Genomic DNA, 22,217 nt, shown 5'->3' on the forward strand with positions numbered 1-22,217 from the left:
GCAGCTTGGATACTGTATTCACTGTCCCGCTAAATTCAGCACCATGAGTGCACAGGGTCCATAAATATACAGTGTATAGGGTTTCTCAAGCTTTCATCACACACTCATCACACACCTCGAGTGAGTGAGTGATGGAGGGTGTGTGTGAGTGAGTGAGTGAGTGAGTGAGTGAGTGAGTGAGTGAGTGAGTGAGTGAGTGAGTGAGTGAGTGAGTGAGTGAGTGAGTGAGTGAGTGAGCTTGTGAACGTGTGTGTGTGAGAGAGAGTGAGTGAGTGTGAATGAGTGAGTGAGTGTGAATGAGTGAGTGTGTGCAATGTGCATATGTGTGTGAGTGAGCGAGTGAGTGAGTGAGTGAGTGAGTGAGTGAGTGTGTGTGTGTGTGTGTGTGTGTGTGTGTGTGTGTGTGTGTGTGTGTGTGTGTGTGTGTGTGTGTGTGTGTGTGTGTGTGTGTGTGTGTGTGTGTGTGTGTGTGTGTGTGTGTGTGTGTGTGTGTGTGTGTGTGTGTGTGTGTGTGTGTGAGAGTGAGTGAGTGAGTGAGTGAGTGAGTGAGTGAGTGAGTGAGTGAGTGAGTGAGTGAGTGAGTGAGTGAGTGAGTGAGTGAGTGAGTGAGTGAGTGAGTGAGTGAGTGAGTGAGTGAGTGAGTGAGTGAGTGAGTGAGTGAGTGAGTGAGTGAGTGAGTGAGTGAGTGAGTGAGTGAGTGAGTGAGTGAGTGAGCGAGTGAGTGAGCGAGTGAGTGAGTGAGCGAGTGAGCGAGCGAATGAGTGAGTGAGTGTGTTGAGCATCTTTCCTAAAGCTGTGAGTAGTTGTCTTAATTAAATTAGCTAAGGTTTCAGAGTTTGGGTTTTGAAGGCTTGCATACGCTTGTGTTTAGTATTTTATGAGGCATGCCGACTCGAGACCTTTATAAAAGAAGTTGTTTTTTTGTTTGATGTGCTTGACTGTGTAGGAGTTTTCCAAGGAAAATAAATGTAATAATGTCTCAACCACAGACACTATGTCATATATATAGTATTTCTCTTTTTCTGTCAGTATTGAATTTATTTATTTTTGAATGTATTAAATTATTTCTCCTAGACAACGAGATTAAATTCAGAGCGAATTAGATTTCACTCCTCCTGAAGTATCCTCAATTTATTAAATAAAATGCATTCGGTTATGCTATTTAGTTTAATAGCACTATACTGCAAGTCATTCCAAAAAAAAGAGTACAATTTTGTTTAGCAAGTTTAAATATATAAATTAAAAAGTATTTAAAAACATACAATTAAAAATACCATCATTATTATTAGTATTATTGCCATTGTAGTCTGCATTCACAGTCTAATTAATAATTAATTAATTAATACGTGTCTATGAATTCCCACAACACATGACTTATTTACCTCAAAATGATAGAAAACTGTAATTTTAAGATGGAACCTCTTTTTTTGAAAAGGAAGTAACAACATTCAGGTTTTCAGACACGCCGAGACTCATTGCATTCTATTAGCACTTAATGTCATTCTTTGTCTGACAGAATGTTTAATGTACCTGTACTTTAAAACAAATCACCATTCCAAATTTAAAAAGGCACTAGTTTAATAGAATACCACTCTAACTGTATGTGTACAGTTGTCACATTTGTTTCTATTTCCATCTCTTCGAGGAATTTTAAGAGAAACATCTGAGACAAAGTTGACACTTAAATGAAACCCAACCTCATTCGCTGTGAAAGTGCATCATCTGTGCAATAAAATTGTCCTCAGGGAAAGTTTCCTCTCGACCCCTGCTGAGTGTTATCCTAGCCCTCTTTCCCCAGAACAGTCCAATAATGAGAGGTGCAAGCTCACAATATCCCTTTTCCTGCTGCACTGGCCATGACTCTCTGTTCATGGTGTGTAGGGTATCAGAACGCACAGTGGGATTCCGGTTTTAAGTGCTTTAAGTGCGGGGCACACCATGACCTGAGCTTTGATCTCATTGGCTGTGAGGATCTGGTGAAAAGTTGCAGTTCGTTAAAGAGCAGGTTAGTCCTAAAGACTTCTCATAGGGTCAAAGGGGCCACCTTCTCCGGTGACCTGACCGTGAAACCCACCATGACAAGAAACACACACGTGTATTAAGACACTCGCGCAACTGACGTCAGCGTAACTGAAGAGGCGCTTCCTCTGAGCTGTTTAATCCCTCTGCTCAAATCAAAAATCCTCACAAGTCATACAAAAGAGATCAAGCATGACCTTCTGAGGTATTCAAATTGAAAGACACTCATTAAAATGTAAAATACAGGAAGCCTGTTTTCATAGAAATCACTTTTCCTAATCTCAGCTGGGCTAAAGGTATAGTTCACTCAAAATGAGAATTCTCATCATTTATTCACCCTCACGTGGTTGCAAACCTGTAATGACTTTCTTTCTTCTGTGAAACACAGAAATAGAGGCATGGGGGCTGTTAAACTCCAGAAATGACCAAACTACACAACTGTTTTCAATATTGATACTAATATGAATAATAAAAATAACGTTGCTTGAGCACCAAATCAGAATGATTTCTGAAAGATCTCTTGACAGTGCAGACTGGTGTAATGACTGATGATAATTCAGATTTTCTATCGCATTTTAAAATATATTAAACTGTAATTTTTGTTAAATTGTAATGTTTCACAATATTACTGTTTTACTGTAAATTAATTCAGCCTTGGTGATGAAATATCTTGCCGACTCCAAACTTTTGAACGGTAGTGTATGTACATCCAATCCACTTTGTAATTCTGTACAAAGTATTACATGTTTACTGGTACTTTTGGCTAGGAAATGATAGAACGCTACTGTATACAGAGGAAGTGGTCAAGGTCACATCACTGTAAATAGATAATGTATTCACACTTCCCTGTCCTCGCTTCCCTTAATGAACCCGGCTGAACAGATACGCCTCTGACCTTGTGCGGCTAGTGACAGACAGAGCCTGATGACTCCACATTTAAACTTCTGCTTAAAGTGTGTTCATTAGCATACAACTTTTACTTCAAGTTTCCAATGTACATCCTAGCTCACTGGTATTTGTTTACATGGTTTGGGGCAGTACTGTCATGAACAAATAAAATTTGATTAGTTGATATAAAGATTCTGAAAGAGAATATTCTGATTCTGTATGTATTTCAATAAAAATAAGAGTTTTTTGGGGGGTGGGGGACAATTAAAATATATTTTACAGTAAATCTCAGTTTACATCTTGATTTTTTTATTTTTTTATAGCATTTTATTGATTTATTTTAAATTATTTAAAATCAACCTGTGGTTGAGAACCATTTCTTTATTATATTTTAGTCATTAGATATGTCTTGGGCCCCTATTTCCATGCAAATCTATGGGCTTTTCACCCATTTTATCATTTGTAATGCAAAATCTGTTCATATGGTTGCTTAGAAATGTAAACTAGCCACACAATTTTAAGTATCATTAATCTTCATAGATTGAATATGCAGTATGTTATGTGTAAAATGTATTACTTTAAGGGATAGTTCACCCAAAAAGGAAATTCTGTCACCATCACCCTCAAGTTATTCCAAATCTGAATGAATTTCTTTCTTCTGCTGAACACAAAAGAATATATTTTGAAAAATGTCGGTAACCAAACACTTGATGGGCCCCATTGACTTTCCCCATACTATGGAAGTCAATGGGGCCCATCAACTGTAGTAAATGTCATAATTTACTATGATTTTACAGTACTAGTGATACCAGTAACTATGTTATTTTCTATAGTGAAATCCTTATGGTAACATCCCATAAGCGATGTTCAATTCACTGGTGTTCGTGGAAATCGTTAATGGCCTAATGTGAATCAATGTAGCCCCCTGGATGAAATCTAAATGCTCTCCATATGCTATTGCACAAAGCATAATACTAATTCCCTCCATTAATGCAAACATACAAAATGCATTTACAAATTAGCCTGCTAGTTTTTCATTTTCCGCACTGACCTGAAGTGCAACGACACCAAATAGTGCCAAATTTCTGTCAGTGCCTAACCCAGAGAGTATGTTCAATGGAAACATACCATCTAAGTGCTTTATTATGTAGAATACAAATTACAGCACCGCATGGTCCCAAATTGAACCGGGAGAAGATTGATAACCCCAAACATCGCTGACAGGCAGAACAAACAGGCGGGCTGTCAGAAATAAACCGGATTCTTCTCTTTAGCGCTGCCTCAGCACTGCCATCCTTCAGTCGCTTTCTGCACCAACCATTAGCAGTGTGTGACTATGAATGAAGACCATTTCATAAATGGGCACAAGAGAGAAAAGCGTCTCTGGCAGGCAGAGCGCAGACAATCGATGATTTTGCCTTCATCTTCAGTCCTTTATCTCTGTGATCAGAGCAACGCCATGCTAGCACTTATTCAAACTCACATTCTCAATTTGGAAAAAGTTCAAAATTCCTCGTAGCACACCTCACAGCGCTAATGTGCATAGCATAATTGCATTTGGGCTTCTAAACTCCATCCGGCACTTCAACGTTTTGCTTATTGAATCAGTATCTTCCTTGTAAAAGGTCTCAATTAAAAGTCAGATCCAGTCGTTACAGCGACTGTTTACAAATGTTAGCATCTAATATATGACGCACAAGACTCCAGACGGTCAAATGACAATGCTAAACTTGGATCCTCCAGACAGTTGTATATTGTCATGCTGTGTATTACTTCCTCATTCAGAGAACAGAACTCATCTCCCCATATTCTCAACTGATTGTAAACTCTACTCGAACTTCCTTATAATGAGGCTAGCTACCATATGACTCAACGGCCGTTTCTTCTGAGTTGATCCTGTACTAAAAACATGATGCATTTAAGGTTTGGGCGCATCAATGGAATGCAGTCGTTCGCAGGATTAAAGAGCTCTTCTTGTGGTACTTTCTAAATCTGGTGTGTTTGATCTTCAGAGGTGTGTAATGGGAATCTGAAGAGCATCCTGGGTTTGTTCTTCATCCTGTCCCGCTACAAGCAGCAACAGCAGCACCAGCAGCAGTACCTGCAGTCATTGGTGGAGCTTCAACAGCACGTCACGCATCAGAGCACAGGGGCGGCGCCAGCGAGCCAGCACAAAACACAAGACATGCAGTCCAGGTAGGACACGTCTGATGAGACCTTTCTCTGCTGGCCTTAGTTGAATTCTATGTTCATTGACCTTGTGAGACTTATATTGTACTTTCTTAACGTCTAACGGGAGTACATTTTTTTTACAACCCATGTTTTCTGGAGCTTATTCTGAAGATGTTTTGCAAGGTATTTTCTGTGTTTCGTCTACTTAACTATCAACATAAAGGTACAAATAATTACCAAAACAGCTCACTGTTGTTCAAATAAAATTAAATATGGCTTCTACTGTAACTAAGATAGTTTATACACTGGAAGCATACAATGTGTTAGATCGCTAGATCAAAACCAGTTGAGTTCTTCTGAATTTTTTTTTGTTGTAATTTATAAATATCACATGTATTATTTTTAGTATAAAGTAAATTGATATATTATCATATAATACAATGCAATTTAATACATATGCAGTTATATAATATAATATAATATAATATAATATAATATAATATAATATAATATAATATAATATAATATAATATAATATACAATTCAAATGAAATGAAATATAATAATATAAAATGTTGACTTTTTCACTAAAGACACTTGGATTGTAACCATTATGTATACAAGCCAGGAATCACCTAGATACACACACACACACACACACACACACACACACACACATATGTATATATACACATTTACACTACCGTTCAAAAGTTTGGGGTCAGTACGATTTTTAATGTTTTTAAAAGAAGTATCTTCTGCTCACCAAGGCTGCATTTATTTGATTAAAAATACAAACAAAAACAGTAATATTGTGAAATATTATTCCTATTTAAAACAGCTGTTTTCTATGTGAATATACAGTAAAGAGTAATTTATTCCTGTGATCAAAGCTGAATTTTCAGCATCATTACTCTTCAGTCTTCAGTGTCACATGATCCTTCAGAAATCATTCTAATATGATGATTTGATGCTCAAGAAACATTTATGATTATTATCAATGTTGAAAACAGTTATTTACATTTTTATTTCATGATGCTATGATGAATAGAAAGTTCAAAAGAACAGCATTTATCTGAAATCTAAAGCTTTTGTAACATTAAACACTACCGTTCAAAAGTTTGGGGTCAGTAAGAATTTAAATTTTATTTTTGGGGGAAATAAATAAAATAGATCAATACTTTTATTCATCAAGGATGAGTTAAACTGATCACAAGTTACAGTAAAGACATTTATAATGTTAGAAAATATTCTGTTTTAAATAAATGCTGTTCTTTTGAACTTTCTATTCATCAAAGAATTGTGAAAAAAAATTGTACAAAACTGTTTTCAACATTGATAATAATAATGAATGTTTCTTGAGCATCAAATCATCATATTAGAATGTGACACTGTAGACTGGAGTAATGATGCTGAAAATTCAGCTTTGATCACAGAAACAAATTACAGTTTAAAATATATTAAAATAGAAAACAGTCATTTTAAATTGTCATAATATTTCACAATATTACTGTTTTTGTTTTTTGTGTATTGTTTTTTATCAAATAAATGCAGCCTTGGTGAGCAGAAAAACATTTTAAAAATCGTACTGACCCCAAACTTTTGAACGGTAGTGTATATATATATCATATGTAAACAAGTCATATGTACAAGTCATATGTATACACTATTTGAACTGAAATTTAAAATGGTTAGTAACTAGTTACAGTTAAACAAAATAATAGAACTGTGTATGTGTGTGTGAGTGAGTGTGAGTGTGTGTTTGCGTGAGTGTGCGTGTGCGTGTGTCTGTGTTTGTGCATATGTGTATTTGTGCTTATGTGCGTGTGCGTGTGTGTGGGTAAAAAAGGAAGGCCATAACTGTGATGTAAATAGATGAGTAATCTTAGCAGCAGCTACGGAGAGGAGATGCTGCACATGAGTGGCGTTACACAGCCTGGTTCACGTTACCTGGCCCAGAATGCATTTGTGTGTGTGTGTGGGGGGGACAGGCAGAAAAGCACGAGTGTGCGTTTTGTAGTGCTTCTCTGTGCTGTCAGCATTCACAAGTGCAAAGAGAAGAGGGAGAGAGAGAGGAAGAGAGTGAGAGAAAGACAACAGCTGCCCCTCATTCTTGTCCGAGGCCTGTGGGATCTCTCTCAACTCAGATCCAGCAGTGACAGGTGTTCAGAGGGCATTGGACTGCCAGCCTGAAACACACACACACACAGCTTTAGCATTCCACACACACCAAATGACATCAGTGAGCAGAATTGGGCCAGGAGGGCTGTAGATTGGCCGTACTCCTTGAGGATGTTGTAAACACAGTCTCCTCAGATAACTATCACAGTTCTGTCCAGACAGTCTGGTAAAAAGGAAGCTATTGTATTGCGTTTAGGAAATGTTTCTTCAAACGTTTACTGGCTTGGGGTTACAGGTGTTAAAATGGGTGGCTGGCTGATTTTGTGTGTGTGTGTGTGTGTGTGTGTGTGTGTGTGTGTGTGTGTGTGTGTGTGTGTGTGTGTGTGTGTGTGTGTGTGTGTGTGTGTGTGTGTGTGTGTGTGTGTGTGTGTGTGTGTGTGTGTGTGTGTGTGTGTGTGTGTGTGTGTGTGTGTGTGTGTGTGTGTGTGTGTGTGTGTGTGTGTGTGTGTGTGTGTGTGTGTGTGTGTGTGTGTTGTATCGGTCACAGGGGTCTTGGTGATTCATCAACTCTGGTCTTTGGCCAACAGCACAGAAACACTTAAAAAGACTCCTGGGAGTTTCTTAAAGCATTTTAGCTTACTGGCAGAAGCGTATCACATACTCAGTGAATAAACTCATTATGTTTAATTCAATGGGTAAACGGTCTTCCATACACTGACCTGAGCAAGCGCCATTCGTCAAGTTGCTGGTGCTAAATTATTTTTCTGTTCATACTTACATTTTCTGCTTAACAAGACATTTTATTTAGAAGCCAGTCAGAAGATATTTCATGTTATATACAGTACAGCAAATTGTGGAGCAATTAAATTTCAGTTACTCAGCACTATATTTACTCCCATTTCTGATCATTTCTTTTTTAAATGATATAATAAAATATAATTAATTACATTATATTACACTGTCAGTGTAAATGCTTATAAAATCCCAATTTAAGTTTTTAGTGGCTTCATTTTGTGTGCATCTTTACTCTATATTGCATTGTATTGCTAAAAGTTAACAACATTATATTTTAGCTGATATATGCATTAAAAAAATAATGATGACTCATCTTGCACTCAGCGGCATACCTGAATTTTTAACCAATCAATTGTTTTCTAGAATAAGTATGCCTTCTCTTAACCATACTTGCTATGTTCCAGCAAAAGCATCATGGTTAAACTAAAGTTAAATCATGACTTAAACTAAAGAATAATGACTATTTACCAAAAAGAACAAACCCTTCGATAAGTTCAGCCCCAACTTCCTGTTTCAATAGGAAATACATCAGCACAGGAAAGAACTGCAATGAGGCTAATACCTGTACATAGATTTACACACAGTAACTTTTATCACTTTTTACTGGTAAGGACATTATATAAAATTCTGTTGCTGTTGCTTTAAAAAGCGAAATTGACTTTTAACACTTTTGACACCAAGTCAGCTGGATATCGGTTTTGTTTTAAAGATTTAAATACCATAATGCAACACTGTCTGAGATCCCTGGGAATGAGGGGGGAGCTTTTTATAATGCACTCTGGCTGGTTTTACTCACAGGCACTGCTCCCATTTACAGTTTTAGAGATCCAGGCTTTCTATAGCCAACACCTGCTGGAGTGTTGGTCAGAGAGAGAGAGAGAGAGAGACAGAGAGAGAGAGAGGGGGGGATAGCTGGACATTGCGGTGCCTTTAGGTCTGGGGAAGATATGGGGGGTGAAGTGTCATCCCTCCCTCTCAGCGCACCATGTCCCGAGATGAACAACTCGACTCGGTTGTCTCATGCTCACGATTGCCTGCCCCCAGCTCACGGGACAGGAAGAGCCGACTGTCCTATGGGAGAAAGTCTGACAGCAATAGGTACAGTAGAATTGATCGTGTCACGGATCTGGGTTACAGAGGTCCTTTGACTGGAAGCAACATGGTTGTTGTTAACTTTGTGGTAGTTTATTAATCGTTTATGGTGCAAGTTTTTGGACTGTCCTGTTCTGTGTATTCAGGCTATTGTGTCCCTCCAGATCTAATAATTATTCTGGGTCTACAGTGTGACATTTTATATTTAGGTGTTTAGTTCCTTTTTTGGAAGTTGTCTGTTCTGCTTTGAAAAATGAGATGTTTCTCTCTCGGGAGGTAAGTTGAAACTCATTTTATGGGTTGTTGCACTTCTATCAGTTTAAAACTTTTCTGCAGGTTGGTCATTCTTTGCTTCTTGTCTTTTGCTGTTGAAAGTCATCTAGTATTATTGCATTAGAACTTGTAAAGTACTGCTAGTTAAGAGTTTTTATTTTAAAGGTAGGATTGTCAAAATATTACCTAAAACATTACATAACATCTCAAACTTAATCTAAATTAATTATCAAACTATATGTTAAAATGCAATGGGGGTATTTATCAGAATAGACATTGAGTAGTTTGTTACAATGCAAATGTTACATCTGCAGTTGTTCTATGTTGTTTGATACATTTTTACTGTCAGTTGGTAAGTTTTGATTTATAATGTATCCTTTTGTAATGTGTCTTTTGTTTTTCTGGTCGATACGGCGGTTGTCTTGAAGTATTGTAGCAACACAAAAAGTGGTCACCGTTGCTTATATGACTGGAAACTGCACAACATTTAAGATTTTTCATATGCATCCTTATCATTTTGATGCTTTTACATTTGAGTAGGTAGGCTAATCTTGAGATTTATTGATTCCCATTAGACAAACTATAGTGAATGGTTTTGTAATCCTCACTAAACCTAATAGTTTTGATTCAATTTAAGATTTTCAGAATAGTGACCTTGGCGGATTTGGTCTGTGTTTGATTTCTCACTGTGAAGTGTGTATAAATGGCCCACGGCAAAAGATTTATCCTTGAGACTGTCAGACTCACCACTGTCGTACTTTCATACTGCTTGGCTGAACGCTTTTAGGAGTGAAGGAAAAAGAAAGAAAGAAGGTTGTAGAGCAACTGCCCCAGCTGAGTTCCTCTTTGAGCTGGAGGAGAAACGGTGGGCCTCATTAATCATGTGGACATGATCACATTCTCAAGAGAGAGAGAGTGAACGAGAGAGTGAAAGACAGTGTTAGTGTCTCACTGGAGCTGTCTTTGGTTACAATGCTTGTTAACCTGCTGTCTTGCCTCCTTCTTTTACTGTCTTCCTCTCGTTCTCTCAGTCTGGTGAAGTCTTTGTTGCTCCTCAGGGTTTTACCTGTGGTAGACTCAAGCCAGCTTCTTGTCACGCACTCGCCGTAGAAACATTCATGGTGGTCATAATGATCTCTTTCTGAGCAGACCCTCCCACATTCTCAGTCACTTTGGGCAACTTTTGGAAGAATGGAATAGAAAGTCCTTTTTTTGTTGTTGCTCTGAATAGATATAGTTAATATCCAACAAGATATCCAACAGGATAAAGCTGGTCTATATGGGTGTGACATGACACAATCAGAACATATTTAATTTTGTGGAACAGGTTTTTGAACCAATTATATTTCACTGTGGGCAGGGTTGCCTATCACGGAACACTAAAGAAACATAAATCAAATGACTGAACACTTGTTACGTTAAGTTAAGTTCTGGTCTAAATTGGTCATTCATGATCCAAGATGGTGTAGATGGTTGATCAGCTCTATCACCACCTGGTTTTGACCTTGTAAACTATTCTGATTGGTGTTGGTAAACTACTTTTGACCAGCAACAAACCATATTGATGACCTTTTGCTGATGGCAAATGGTGATAGCAACTAGATGCTGTTTAGATAGACGTCTTCTTACTGTAACTGTTGAACCGTTGTGAACTGGACATTCCCTCTTTCTCATGCTCTCTCATCTTTCAACTTTCAGCAATTTTCATCCATCCATTGACATTCTCGTTCCATCACGCAGCGCTCACAAACCTGCTAAACGCAAAAACATGTCAAGGCACATTTACCGCTTAGACACAGCATATACAAACATATACAAACAAAAATGCACACCCAAAACGAACAAAAGCAGTGTCAGTCAGCTGTCAGGGGATAGAAAGAGAGAGAGATTTGAGACCTACACAGCCAACTGTTCTGTGTTTTGTGTTTGGCCTGAGGTGTTTGGGTTTTGTTTTAAATGTGTGTGTTGTAAGTACAACTCCTACTGGCAGGACCTCCATCTATCATTTATTCCATCTGACAATGTATTCCTTCATCCAAAGGGTCTTCTCTGTCCTTATAGAGATCATTTCAGTTATATTTATTATTATACTTACAGTATTATTAACTTATTACAGTTTTCATTATAGTATGTACACTACTGTTATAAAGTTCGGTCAGAGTTGGTAAGATTTTTTTAATGTTTTTGAAAGAATGTTATGCTCTCAAAGGCTGTATTTATTTGTTCAAAAATAGTCAAAGCAGTAATATTGTGAAATATTATTATAATTTAAAATGACTGTTTCTATGTTGATATATTTAAAAAATATATATATATATTTCTGTGATGGCAAAGCTACATTTTCAGATTTGTCTTCATTGTTACATAATCCTTCAGAATTCATTCTAATATGCTTGATTTGTTGCTCAAGAAACATTTATTATTATTACTATCACAGTTGAAAACAGTTGTGCTGCTTAATATTTTTTTCTTGAAACCGTTTTTTCTTTGAGGAATAGAAAGTTCAAAAGAACAAGTAAAAGTACATGTAAAGTGTAAAAGTCTTTACTGTCACTTTCGATCAAATCTACTGCATTTCTCCTAAATAAAACTATTGACTTCCTCTATTCAAAATCAGGATCAGAAAGAGCTTTATTGCCAAGGAATTTACCTTGGTGTTAATGCTTCCAGTTAAAATCTTACTTACCCAAAACTTTTAAACGGTGTATATTCATGTATTATTTATACACACAGTTAAAGTGTTCCTGGAAGAGGTATGTTTTTGTGTGAGAAAGTGAGTGTGTGAAGTTTTTTGTTGTTGTTGTTGTTGTTGTTTTTGTGACTGGACCCACAGGAATAACATCTCTGTCATGTGGGATTACTTTCTTTGAGTTATATGTTGTTATCGAGGTCATTCTCAATGGATCAGTGATTCAGCACTACGAAGAATAAAGCTCTTACTGTATTCACACACACGCATAGTTTAAGGTACAGGTTTATAAAGAGTGTGATTTGGCTTTTAACTTTAGATCTACAGCATGCAATGGCGACTAGAACCGTAGGACGGTTGGAGGAAGTACGCATACTTGTGGTCGGAGACGAGTGACATGTCATGTGAATCTGAATAGGCGCACACAGAGGCCATGCTGTTTGCGTTTGCACGTGAGCGCCCAGCCCTGATTGTGGCTCGCTAAGTGCCGCCCTTATTGCATTAGAGAGAAAGATGCCACAGTTTGAAAAAACAAAAATTCAATCCAATCATTAACCTCATTCCTTTCTCTCTCTCTCTCTCCCTCCCTCTTTTTCTCTCCCGTTTCTCTCTCGTTCTCTCCCACTACCTCTTTACAGTCTCACCGCACGATATACAAGTCCACCAGGTCACAGTGGAATAGCAGCCCCTCAGAAGAAAAACACAAGGTAGAGTCTTTACAGTATCTGCCTGCTCTCGCTCTGTTCTGACACCTGAAACTCTCCGCAGACCTTCAGGCTAGAGACTGGGAAAGCCGATCCACTGATGTTCAAAGCTGTAGCAACAGATCATGGTGATGGAATTGGTGGATGATATATACGCATGCTGGTTCTTCAACTGTAGTCTAGATTTTTTTAATAAAATCTTTCTGTTGCTTTTCTACGGGTTTTGAGCTGAATTTCTTGGTTTAGCTGAGGTGAGCGGATGCAGAACGTCCTGGATCATCCCTAGATCTTGAACGCTGTTTATCTCTGACCACTTTAGCCGGAGGTTTTTTGTAGTTTGAAGCTTCGGCAGCAGTTGTCTGGCCCTGAAAGCATTTGCTTCATCTCAGAGCTGATGGGAAGCTGAGTGCTGGCGAAGCATTTCAAGCAGCCCCTGGCCAAACTATGTGAGATATGTGATGGACACTATGTGTGATATAGTGCTTACTCCACTGACAGCCTGATGGCTAAGGTTCAGCTGATGGCATTATTTGCTCAAAGACAATATGTGCCTGCAGGGAAAGGGACTGGAATGGAGACGCTGCAGTTCTCTTTGACTTATATGAGGTCTGGGATCTTCTCTCAAAGCACTGATTTAAAATGTTTCCTGAAGCAACTCTTTTTCATACTGGACTCTGCCCTCGTCCTAAGTTCAAATGTACTGTATATTTTATTGTATAAACTTTTAAATAGTCTGTAAGGATGTAGAGGGCTGTTCACGGCTAATGTTATCAGTGGGCTACATTACTGGCAAAAGCTTTTGAAAATCTGATCAGATATGAGATTTATTGGTGGTTGTAAGTGAGAACGCCTTGTAAAATGCACTGAAAAAAATATCAAATATCTCCAAAGAGAAAAAAAATATATAAATATCTTTATATAAATATATATAAAATGATGAATTGTGTGTGTGTGTGTGTATATATATTATAATGATCGATATAAGTATCTCTAAGTACACACTTTCTCCTGTTTGTGTCTTTAGTTTAGAGAGATAAACTAATTGATTAATTAAACAGGATTATTGTGTAGTAATTTGGGTTAGAGAGACAAATTTAATAACCTATGATCCTGTTTTTTTTAAAAAGGGGAAACCAGAATAGATAATAGAGCATAAATTAGCTGTCCGCTAGAATCCAAAACTTCCACCTCAATCTTAAGTGCTTCAATCGGAAAGATTACGATTCACCGGAGATGACAGAAGCAGTCTTATTTGATCCTGAAACATCCTGCTCTAAATTTTAATAGGCATAATTTGAAAGATTTTATCTTCCATAAGGCCTTTTATGTATGCAGGACACAGTTTGTAAAAGATGTGACATTTGAATAAAATTCCGTTATTATTTAGCAGTGCAGATAACCCCTTCAAACGCTCACGGTTTTCATCTGAGCCCCATTGACACTTTAATTGTTACCCTAAAATAAGCAGGAGCAGATCCAGAGACCTGATCTTCCAGCTGACCATTCTAGCTTCAGGAATAGATTTTTCAATATCAGCCACTAAAAGCAGAATATGCCATTTCTTTAGCATAATTTAACAACCCCCATCCCACATAAAAAATATAATATTTCAAACAAGTTTCCCTGCTTCCCTGCCATTGGTCAAACAATCAGATAGTCCTTCCTCAACTTGGTTGAGCCAGTGTGTGGCTGTGTTGGCTTGTTTTGGGATGCTTAAAAAGAGTAATGCTTTAAAAATACCTCCGTTTTTTTTTTCCCAGAGCCTATGAATGTCATATTTGTCAGGATAGGATAAAGTATTTTAGCACATGCAGAAAAAAATTATGCACCACAGCTTTAATTCAGGTCTATTTTAGCAACGTTCTCTATCTTCAAATGCCTGGTAAGCACCAAATGTATCCTCTACTGGCATATTTGTGCTTGTGTATGTATACATGATACATATTTATGCAAATCATAGTCTAAGGAACATTTCAAGACCAAATTAGAGACCCAAATGTCTTATAAATGCTGATGTCAGATGTTGTCTGCATCTCTGAACCAGGGCGAACTGAATCTGCTCACTCTTGATGTGTTTGCTTTGCAAATTCAGGGGAAAAATCTGCAGATTTCAACATGATAAAATGCGTTACGCTCAGATACGGGTTGTATTGATAGCTGAAAGCATGATCAAATTAGTCAACATATTTATTAAACAAACACATGAGGGCTGATGTGAATCTACTGAGCTCTCAATAGACATCAATTCCATGTGGGCCTGTTATAGCGAAGACTTCTAAAACTCTTTCGTTCAAATGCTTATCTCAATTCAGACAATACTCTCCACCCCAATTTTCAAAGAAATAACCTCTTTGCGAAATAACTTGAGATATGCTTTTTCAGAGTCACTTTTCACACTTGTGTATTATCATAGCTGGCAATGGTGGCCTGCATAACAGGTTAATAGGGAAAAGCAGAAGTTCCTGATGGGAAATGAGCAAGTGATGAAGCAGTGTCATTAGAAGCTTGATGAGACATGCACCTCATCTGCCTGAATCATTGGTTTCCAATCCATCATTTCTGAGAAAGCTATTTTCTCTGATTCTTTATAATAATACCTTTCAAACATATTTGATCAGCGATGAACTTCAAATAATGATGGAAATTTAAAATGCTTTTATTAGTTTATCAATTTGGTTTGTTAAAATCAATTGCCTTTTGCCGTAATCAGATTTGAGTAACGTCGAACATTTCTGTTTGGTGAGAAATGAATCGGCTCTAAATATATATTTGTCAATGTCAAAGTCCCTGTAAATTCCAAGCCTTTTCTGTTCTCACACGACATGTTTATGAGATGTTGTTAGGCTGATGTGCCACGGGATTGTGTTTCCAAATTAAAAACTACCACTCGTGAGTCATTAACAAGCTTTGTGCAGGAGTAAATCATCAATAATGTGGATACAGCACAGGGCAATGCAAAGAAAAAAACACACATACACACTCCAGGCTAGTTTCATTGCAGATTTTAGAGCAATTAAGAGCTGTTTATTATGCTGGCATATTGAGGAATGAGCCGTTTTATTCCTAAATGGCATTAATTTATTGTCTCAAAAGGCATTACCAGAGCTCTATGTTATTAGAGCTTATATACAGTTGGAAATATATGTCTACCCTCCATTGGAAGTAAACCTTCACAATATTTGAATGGAATGCATGTACAGTATATGGGTTTACTTGCCTATAGTTTAAGAAACAACTGTCCTTAGAAGGGAGCAATGTAAAATGTTTATCTATCTATCTATCTATCTATCTATCTATCTATCTATCTATCTATCTATCTATCTATCTATCTATCTATCTATCTATCTATCTATCTATCTATCTATCTATCTATCTTTATAAAACGGATAGTTCCGGTCCTTGATTCTGATTGGTTGAGCCGCGTTCGAAGCCTAAATTCACTGTAAATAACGGCTTTGCGGGGCTTGTTGCTTTATCTATCTATCTATCTATCTATCTATCTATCTATCTATCTATCTATCTATCTATCTATCTATCTATCTATCTATCTATCTATCTATCTATCTATCTAGCTACCTATCTGTCTATCTGTCTGTCTGAGTTTTAGACCATCGAAGTGAGGACAAAGAGAGTAAAGTGGGGACATTTTGGACGGTCCTCACTTTCTGAGAGCCCTTTAAAGGCCTGTTTGAGGGTCAAGACTTGGTTTTAGAGATCAGGTTATAATTATGTTAAGGGTAGGTTTAGGGTAAGGGTTTGGGTTAGGCAGTTAGTTGTAATGGTAGGGTTAGGGCAAGAAGATATAGATTGAATTGTGTCAATGAATGTCCTCACGAAGATAGATGTACAAGAATGTGTGTGTGTGTGTGCGTACGTGGGTGTGTGTGTGTCTGTCTGTCATAGTTATATATAATCTCATACAGCTCATATCCAGTGATTGAAGACCAAACTAATGTGTTAGTGTTGTGTGTTACAGGTTACCAGGTCCCTCCAGAGTCCCCGCTGCAGGCAGCGGCAGTAGCAGCAGTAAAGCCCACGGCTCCTCAAACCTGAACCGAAGGAGCCAGAGCTTCAACAGTATTGACAAGAGCAAACCACTGCAGTATGCTAGCGGCAACGACAGAGGTGAGTAATTTACAGACTTTACATTCTCTATCTTAATATGAAAATCAAGGTTTCTGCATGTCACTAACATGAAACAGCAGCAGCTATATCATGTTATCCACTAGATGGTGCCACTATCTAAGAAACAATAGAGCTGTGGGACCGGGCAAGATGCTCTAAGCTGGTTCCCCCGGTAAAAAAATGCATTTCTTATTACATTTTCATAATGATGTAAATAAATCTGCTGAAAAACACATTTCCTGAGGAAAACTTCGGGACCTGAAGTATAATATTGCACTGCGGTTCCTTTGTGGTGTGTTATTCACATCTGAAAAGGTGATCTGCCCTAGGCATTCACTGTCCTCCTCCTACATATTTAGAGATGACGTTAATGTTATATTTTTGCTTCTTCCACATAACCAGCCTATTCAGGGTTCACTTCAGATTTCATCTTCCTGTCAGAGCCGAACCATCATTCAAAGCCGACTTCATAAAACCACACGGCCATTCAGCCACCAGTGTGTAAATCTCCACAGGCTAGTTGGTTACTTCATAAATCTGCGCTAGACCTGATGGAGTGTGTCGATTGAAGTCGGGTTGGGAGTTCAAAGACGTGTGACCTGTATTTCGCCCCTACTTCACCCCTCACAGCAAGGATCCATGGCGATCGGTGAACAAAACGCAACTGATTTCCCTCGCAGACTGTTTTTTTTGGCTGTGCTGCCCGATTAGATTTATACTGGACTTTACTGGTCCTTGTTCACCGTTAGCACAGATGCTGGTGTTCCCAGACACTGGGTACGGAGAGGGCGAGACGGCACACACAAAGCCAGACAGAGGGTCTCACATGGCAGACGGAGCTTTGATGAATCAAAGAGTCCTAATAGGCGACGTCTCTCTTGAAACCCATGGCTGCCCTTTTCCATCGGGCCTAACATTACTCAAAACCTTGATTTACAGGGCTACTGTGCTAATACCTCCACAGATGAGAAAAGCAAACTCCCATCTGCCCTTTTTCCCTCATCTTCCCTTTTCTTCTGTCTTAAGCGTCTGCTGCACTGGAGGAACCATGGGAGGGGCTGGTAGGGAGAGAATGAGCTCTGTTCCAAAAACTAGTGAGCTGCCTACCTAGCATTTTAGGACACCATAGGTGCACTGTTGACACGAAAGCTGTTCCAAACAATAGGCAGAAAAATTATGCTACCTTTTTAGACTTAATATTTAGGCCAAATTGTAAAGGTATGGTCACATTAATGAAACAAGGTCCATCGTGGATTGTCAATAGTGTAGCGATATATAAAGCAGTTCACACAGCTTTATTTTGGTCAATGTGGTGAATCCATGTGTCCAACTTGAACCAGTTGGGGAAATCTTTCACAATGGCTATTTTACCTGTGAAAATCTGTCATAAAACGGTAAATATGGCTGCACCTTCATAGGGGAGGATATCCCAGAATGCATTTTGCCAAACGAGAAGCTGAAAAAGCGGCAGGAATTGTCTGGTACTTATATGAATTGGAAAAATCGTAACTGTAGTCACACTATACAGTTAAAAGAGACAACAAATTGTGTTTTAGCTGGACCAGTCTGACAAAAATTTTTAACTTTCATTATTTAATGACACCATTGTTGTGTAATTCTGTTCCTGATTTGAAATGTGTTGTTAAAGCATAATTTCAAACAACAGTTACTTAGATTTCGGTCCCCATTCAAATAGATCAGGAATTTCCAAACTATTTTGTCCCCTTAGTAGGCTACCCCATTAGATTTTAAATCATGTTTCAATAATTGAACAACACATTGCATGTTCACGGTTCGGTGAAGCTTTGTAAGGGTTACATGAGATGCAGGTAAACTAAATGTGTTTTTTTAGTTAGTGTTTTCATGTTTTCATAAAAAAAAAAATATATTTTAAATGTACATTTTTATGATTTAATTCATTATGAATTAATTAAAAGCTTTTCGGCTCACAAACCCCTGCAGTTCCCTCACGTACCCCCAGGGGTTCACAAACATTAGCTGCGGAACCCTGAAATTAAATATAATATATATATATTATATAATATTGGTAAAATATAAATAGATCAAGAAATGGCCAGAAATAGCTTGCGTATGTTATGTATCTATTATGCATATTGTATAAACTTTGTTAGCTTAGCAACATGCAATCAATTAAAGGTTGTATCAGCGATTGTGGTTGACGTCACTTCTGTTTGTGTTTGAAGCGAGATCCCAAACAAACCAAGTTACCTCGCCCCTCCCTCCCGTTTCGTGCGATCATGCACGCGCATTTCTTAAAGCGACAGACACACGATATTCAGATCGACGTTCTACCTCAATGATGGCTCATTCTGCTGAGTAAGTCATTATAGTTGTTTTGTAACATAATTTTATAACCAAGTAAATATAATAGCCGTTACTTGCACATTCAATATTGTGTATTCTAAAATAGGCTAATGCAGAGAATGTTTTTTTTGTTTTTTTTTACTTTGTATGCATGAACATTATGTTATCAACTACATAGCTCGCTTCCAGCTTTGCTCCCAGCTAACAGAATTGTCATTTGAAATATAAATGGTTACTAGCAAGGTGTCATAACGTTGCCTATTATCATTTATTTACCTAGTACAGTTCTGTAGCAGCTACTCACCTGTCCAGAAGAAACAGTGCAACCTCGGCGTCCGATTTAAAAATGTTCAGTTCTCTCCACCTTTCAAAAGCCTTCCCGATAACTAATTGTGTCTTGGAATAAACACGATGGTATTCCCTCGTCCTAATCCTCCTCCTCCTCATGGGGATTGACTCAGCCATGTTCAATTTCTCTTGTTCGTTGATAGACGCTGGCTTCATCTTCGGCTCCGACTTCGCGTGCAGCAGTGCACGAGCGCAAAACCTCATAACACCCACCCCCTGTCGGTGATTGGTTGGAACACTATTTATTTTGTGGTTGGTGAAACCAATTGTTTTTGTGTGCGGATCTCAGAGCCGAGGCTGCCTACAGAGACGCGTTTTTTGACGGCCTGCTTATGGGGCGGGCAGCTAGCGGATCGTTAGGAAAGATGAATGTGATCATTTATGTTTGGGCCTTTTTTGGGCCTGAAATCGCTGATACAACCTTTAAGATGTGAGATGAGTTTTATTTGCACTCTAATGCTGCCTACATAGTGTTCCAAATCAGGCACTTATGACGGTTGGGATGCTGCCTTTGCAGCCCTTTAGGCAGCTCGCTAGGTTCTGGAACAGAGCTAGCATGTAGTCTTTCATTTTATGGCAGGCTTGAATACAAATTTCATAATCCGGAGTTTGACCTTTAACTGATTTAATCCTTAACCTCAAAATCTGTCAGCACCCAGTGCTACCGTCACCTGCGTGTCTTAGCACAAAGCCTCTCTGTGGATGCAAATCTCACACTGTTTATAAACCCTATGCCAAGTTAGTAGGCACAAACACTTGCATGTTAAGTAGTCTTGACTCTTGTATAACAAAGCTAATTTCTCCTTTCACACTGGCTGCAGGAGTGAATCAGCACGTTTAGCTCATGTCCACTTTGAAATCATTGTTATTTAGTACACTCAATGAACTTCTGGCATAGCTTCATACAATAGCACCTGTGACGGTGGAGATATATCAGAACTGGACAGAAGAGATAACAAAGAAAGCCAGAGGCAAAGGAAATGGCTAATGTGATCCATTCTGGATTAGACAGTAGTGAATTAAGTATTTTTATTACAGAGGTGCTGTCAGTACACCTGTTAATATGTTTGTTTTGGAATGTGTATTGTATCCTACCAGAATTCCCAGACCAAAGTGGAATTTCACTTTCAACATATAAAGTGGTGTGGCGAAAAGACGGGTAGCTATGGTAACCACGTTTCGATGGTCTGGTGTGTGTGTGTACGTGCGAGAGAGAGGCTGTTATTTAAGCTGCTGTTATCTCCAAAGACGGGGTTAATTTAGCTGACACATGCACTGAAGCCCGATCCACACAACGCTCATTCATAGTCCAATCACTGTTCCTTCTACATGATTTTCAATGGAACCAATTGAAGTCCCATCTCTTCCTCTCTTCCTTTATGTTTAGAATTTTGCAGCTTGAGACTTTGATATATCTGGATGCAAATCAAAGTTAGGGACAGCCTGAGTTACTGTGAGATTAAGCAGATTTACTTGCAGTTTGTTGTGTTATAAGTCAGCTGAAGCATTGGTGTATTACTGATCTTTTTTAATTCACAGAAACTCATTAAAATGACATTTTATTTTCATGTATAATCCATTGAAGTTCAGTGAAAGCAATCTGATTTATAAACACTTGAACGAATTTCACAAAATGAAATAAAAAACAAGTTTTATTTTGCATTAAAAAAGTTTTTTTTTTTCTTTTTTTCATTCTTATATTATTTTATCATAATATAATTCTAATAATATTACTTCTATATATATATATATAAATTTTTTTTCCCCAGTATTACGGTGATTCGAATATGTGAAGAAATTACTTTTCAACAAAATTTATGTTATTTTATTTCTTTTTATTACATTTTTTGTACAAATGACCCAAGTGAAAAAATATGCCTTTGTCTGGTTGCATGAGATTCACTCTTAAAATGTAAAACATATTCTTACAAAGAAGTACTTGAGTACATTGATAGAATCAGATGGTAAAACCATGGTAATTTGGTATCTATGTTGGTACTGCATGATTATGATTACTGTATTCATATAGGTGCTAAAAAGAATGTCATTCATCATAGATAAAGAAGAAAAAAACAGCATGGTAATAGAATGGTACTTTTTTTGCCAGTAATGTACAATCGACAGAAATCTAGCCAAAGTAATCTGATTTATATACACTTACATTGTAAAGCATTTTGAGTCTGTGCCCTGAGTTTTGCAATGGGAAGTTGTCATTATTGGACTGATAGTCAGTGCATTTTAAAACGATGTTACATTTGTGCAATGTCATGATCTAAAAGGCTTGACATATGTAGATCTGTGGACATGATGTATTTGTATTGGATTAGTTTATATATATATAATTCTGTGAGCCATGTTGATTCTCTGCAAAACATCACTGCATTTACAAAGAACAAGAGAGTGTCTGGCAACAACAAAGTATTTGAAATCCCACAAAATCAATTTAGGAGCCAATTTTCTGCCTGAGTGCATCGCAGCATTGCTTAGGACTTTTAGTATGCGGTGGTTGCAGAGTAAAGATTTGGTTGGAGCACTATCTATTCCTCACGTGTTTTCTTTTCCCACAATCCCTTTCCTCTTATGTTAATATTTGATTATTGCCGCAGTCATCTTTTTTTCTTTTTTTTTTTTTCAGTTTTCACAACACAAACTTCGTATTGCTTCTA

The 22,217-nt window shown here is 37.8% G+C and overlaps 1 protein-coding gene and 1 long non-coding RNA gene across 7 annotated transcripts in view; both read left to right on the plus strand.

Moving 5' to 3' along the window:
- nav3 (neuron navigator 3) overlaps window positions 1-22,217 on the plus strand; it is a 315,297-nt gene that overhangs the window by 222,503 nt on the left and 70,577 nt on the right. For 5 of the 6 annotated variants that reach the window (XM_082168169.1, XM_082168167.1, XM_082168166.1 and 2 more), the window contains 3 exons: window positions 4,920-5,103; window positions 12,688-12,756; window positions 16,730-16,878. In XM_082168169.1, the coding sequence (XP_082024295.1) occupies window positions 4,920-5,103; window positions 12,688-12,756; window positions 16,730-16,878 (402 nt within the window). The remainder of the gene's footprint in view (window positions 1-4,919; window positions 5,104-12,687; window positions 12,757-16,729; window positions 16,879-22,217) is intronic. The other variant, XM_082168168.1, reaches the window with a different exon arrangement.
- Window positions 16,885-22,181, plus strand: LOC309497912. Its single transcript, XR_014205745.1, has 2 exons — window positions 16,885-20,415; window positions 20,450-22,181. It is a non-coding gene; the product is annotated as an uncharacterized lncRNA (long non-coding RNA).

The sequence above is a fragment of the Leuciscus leuciscus genome (assembly GCF_965113295.1).
Source record: "Leuciscus leuciscus genome assembly, chromosome: 4".
Taxonomy (NCBI): Eukaryota; Metazoa; Chordata; class Actinopteri; order Cypriniformes; family Leuciscidae; genus Leuciscus; species Leuciscus leuciscus.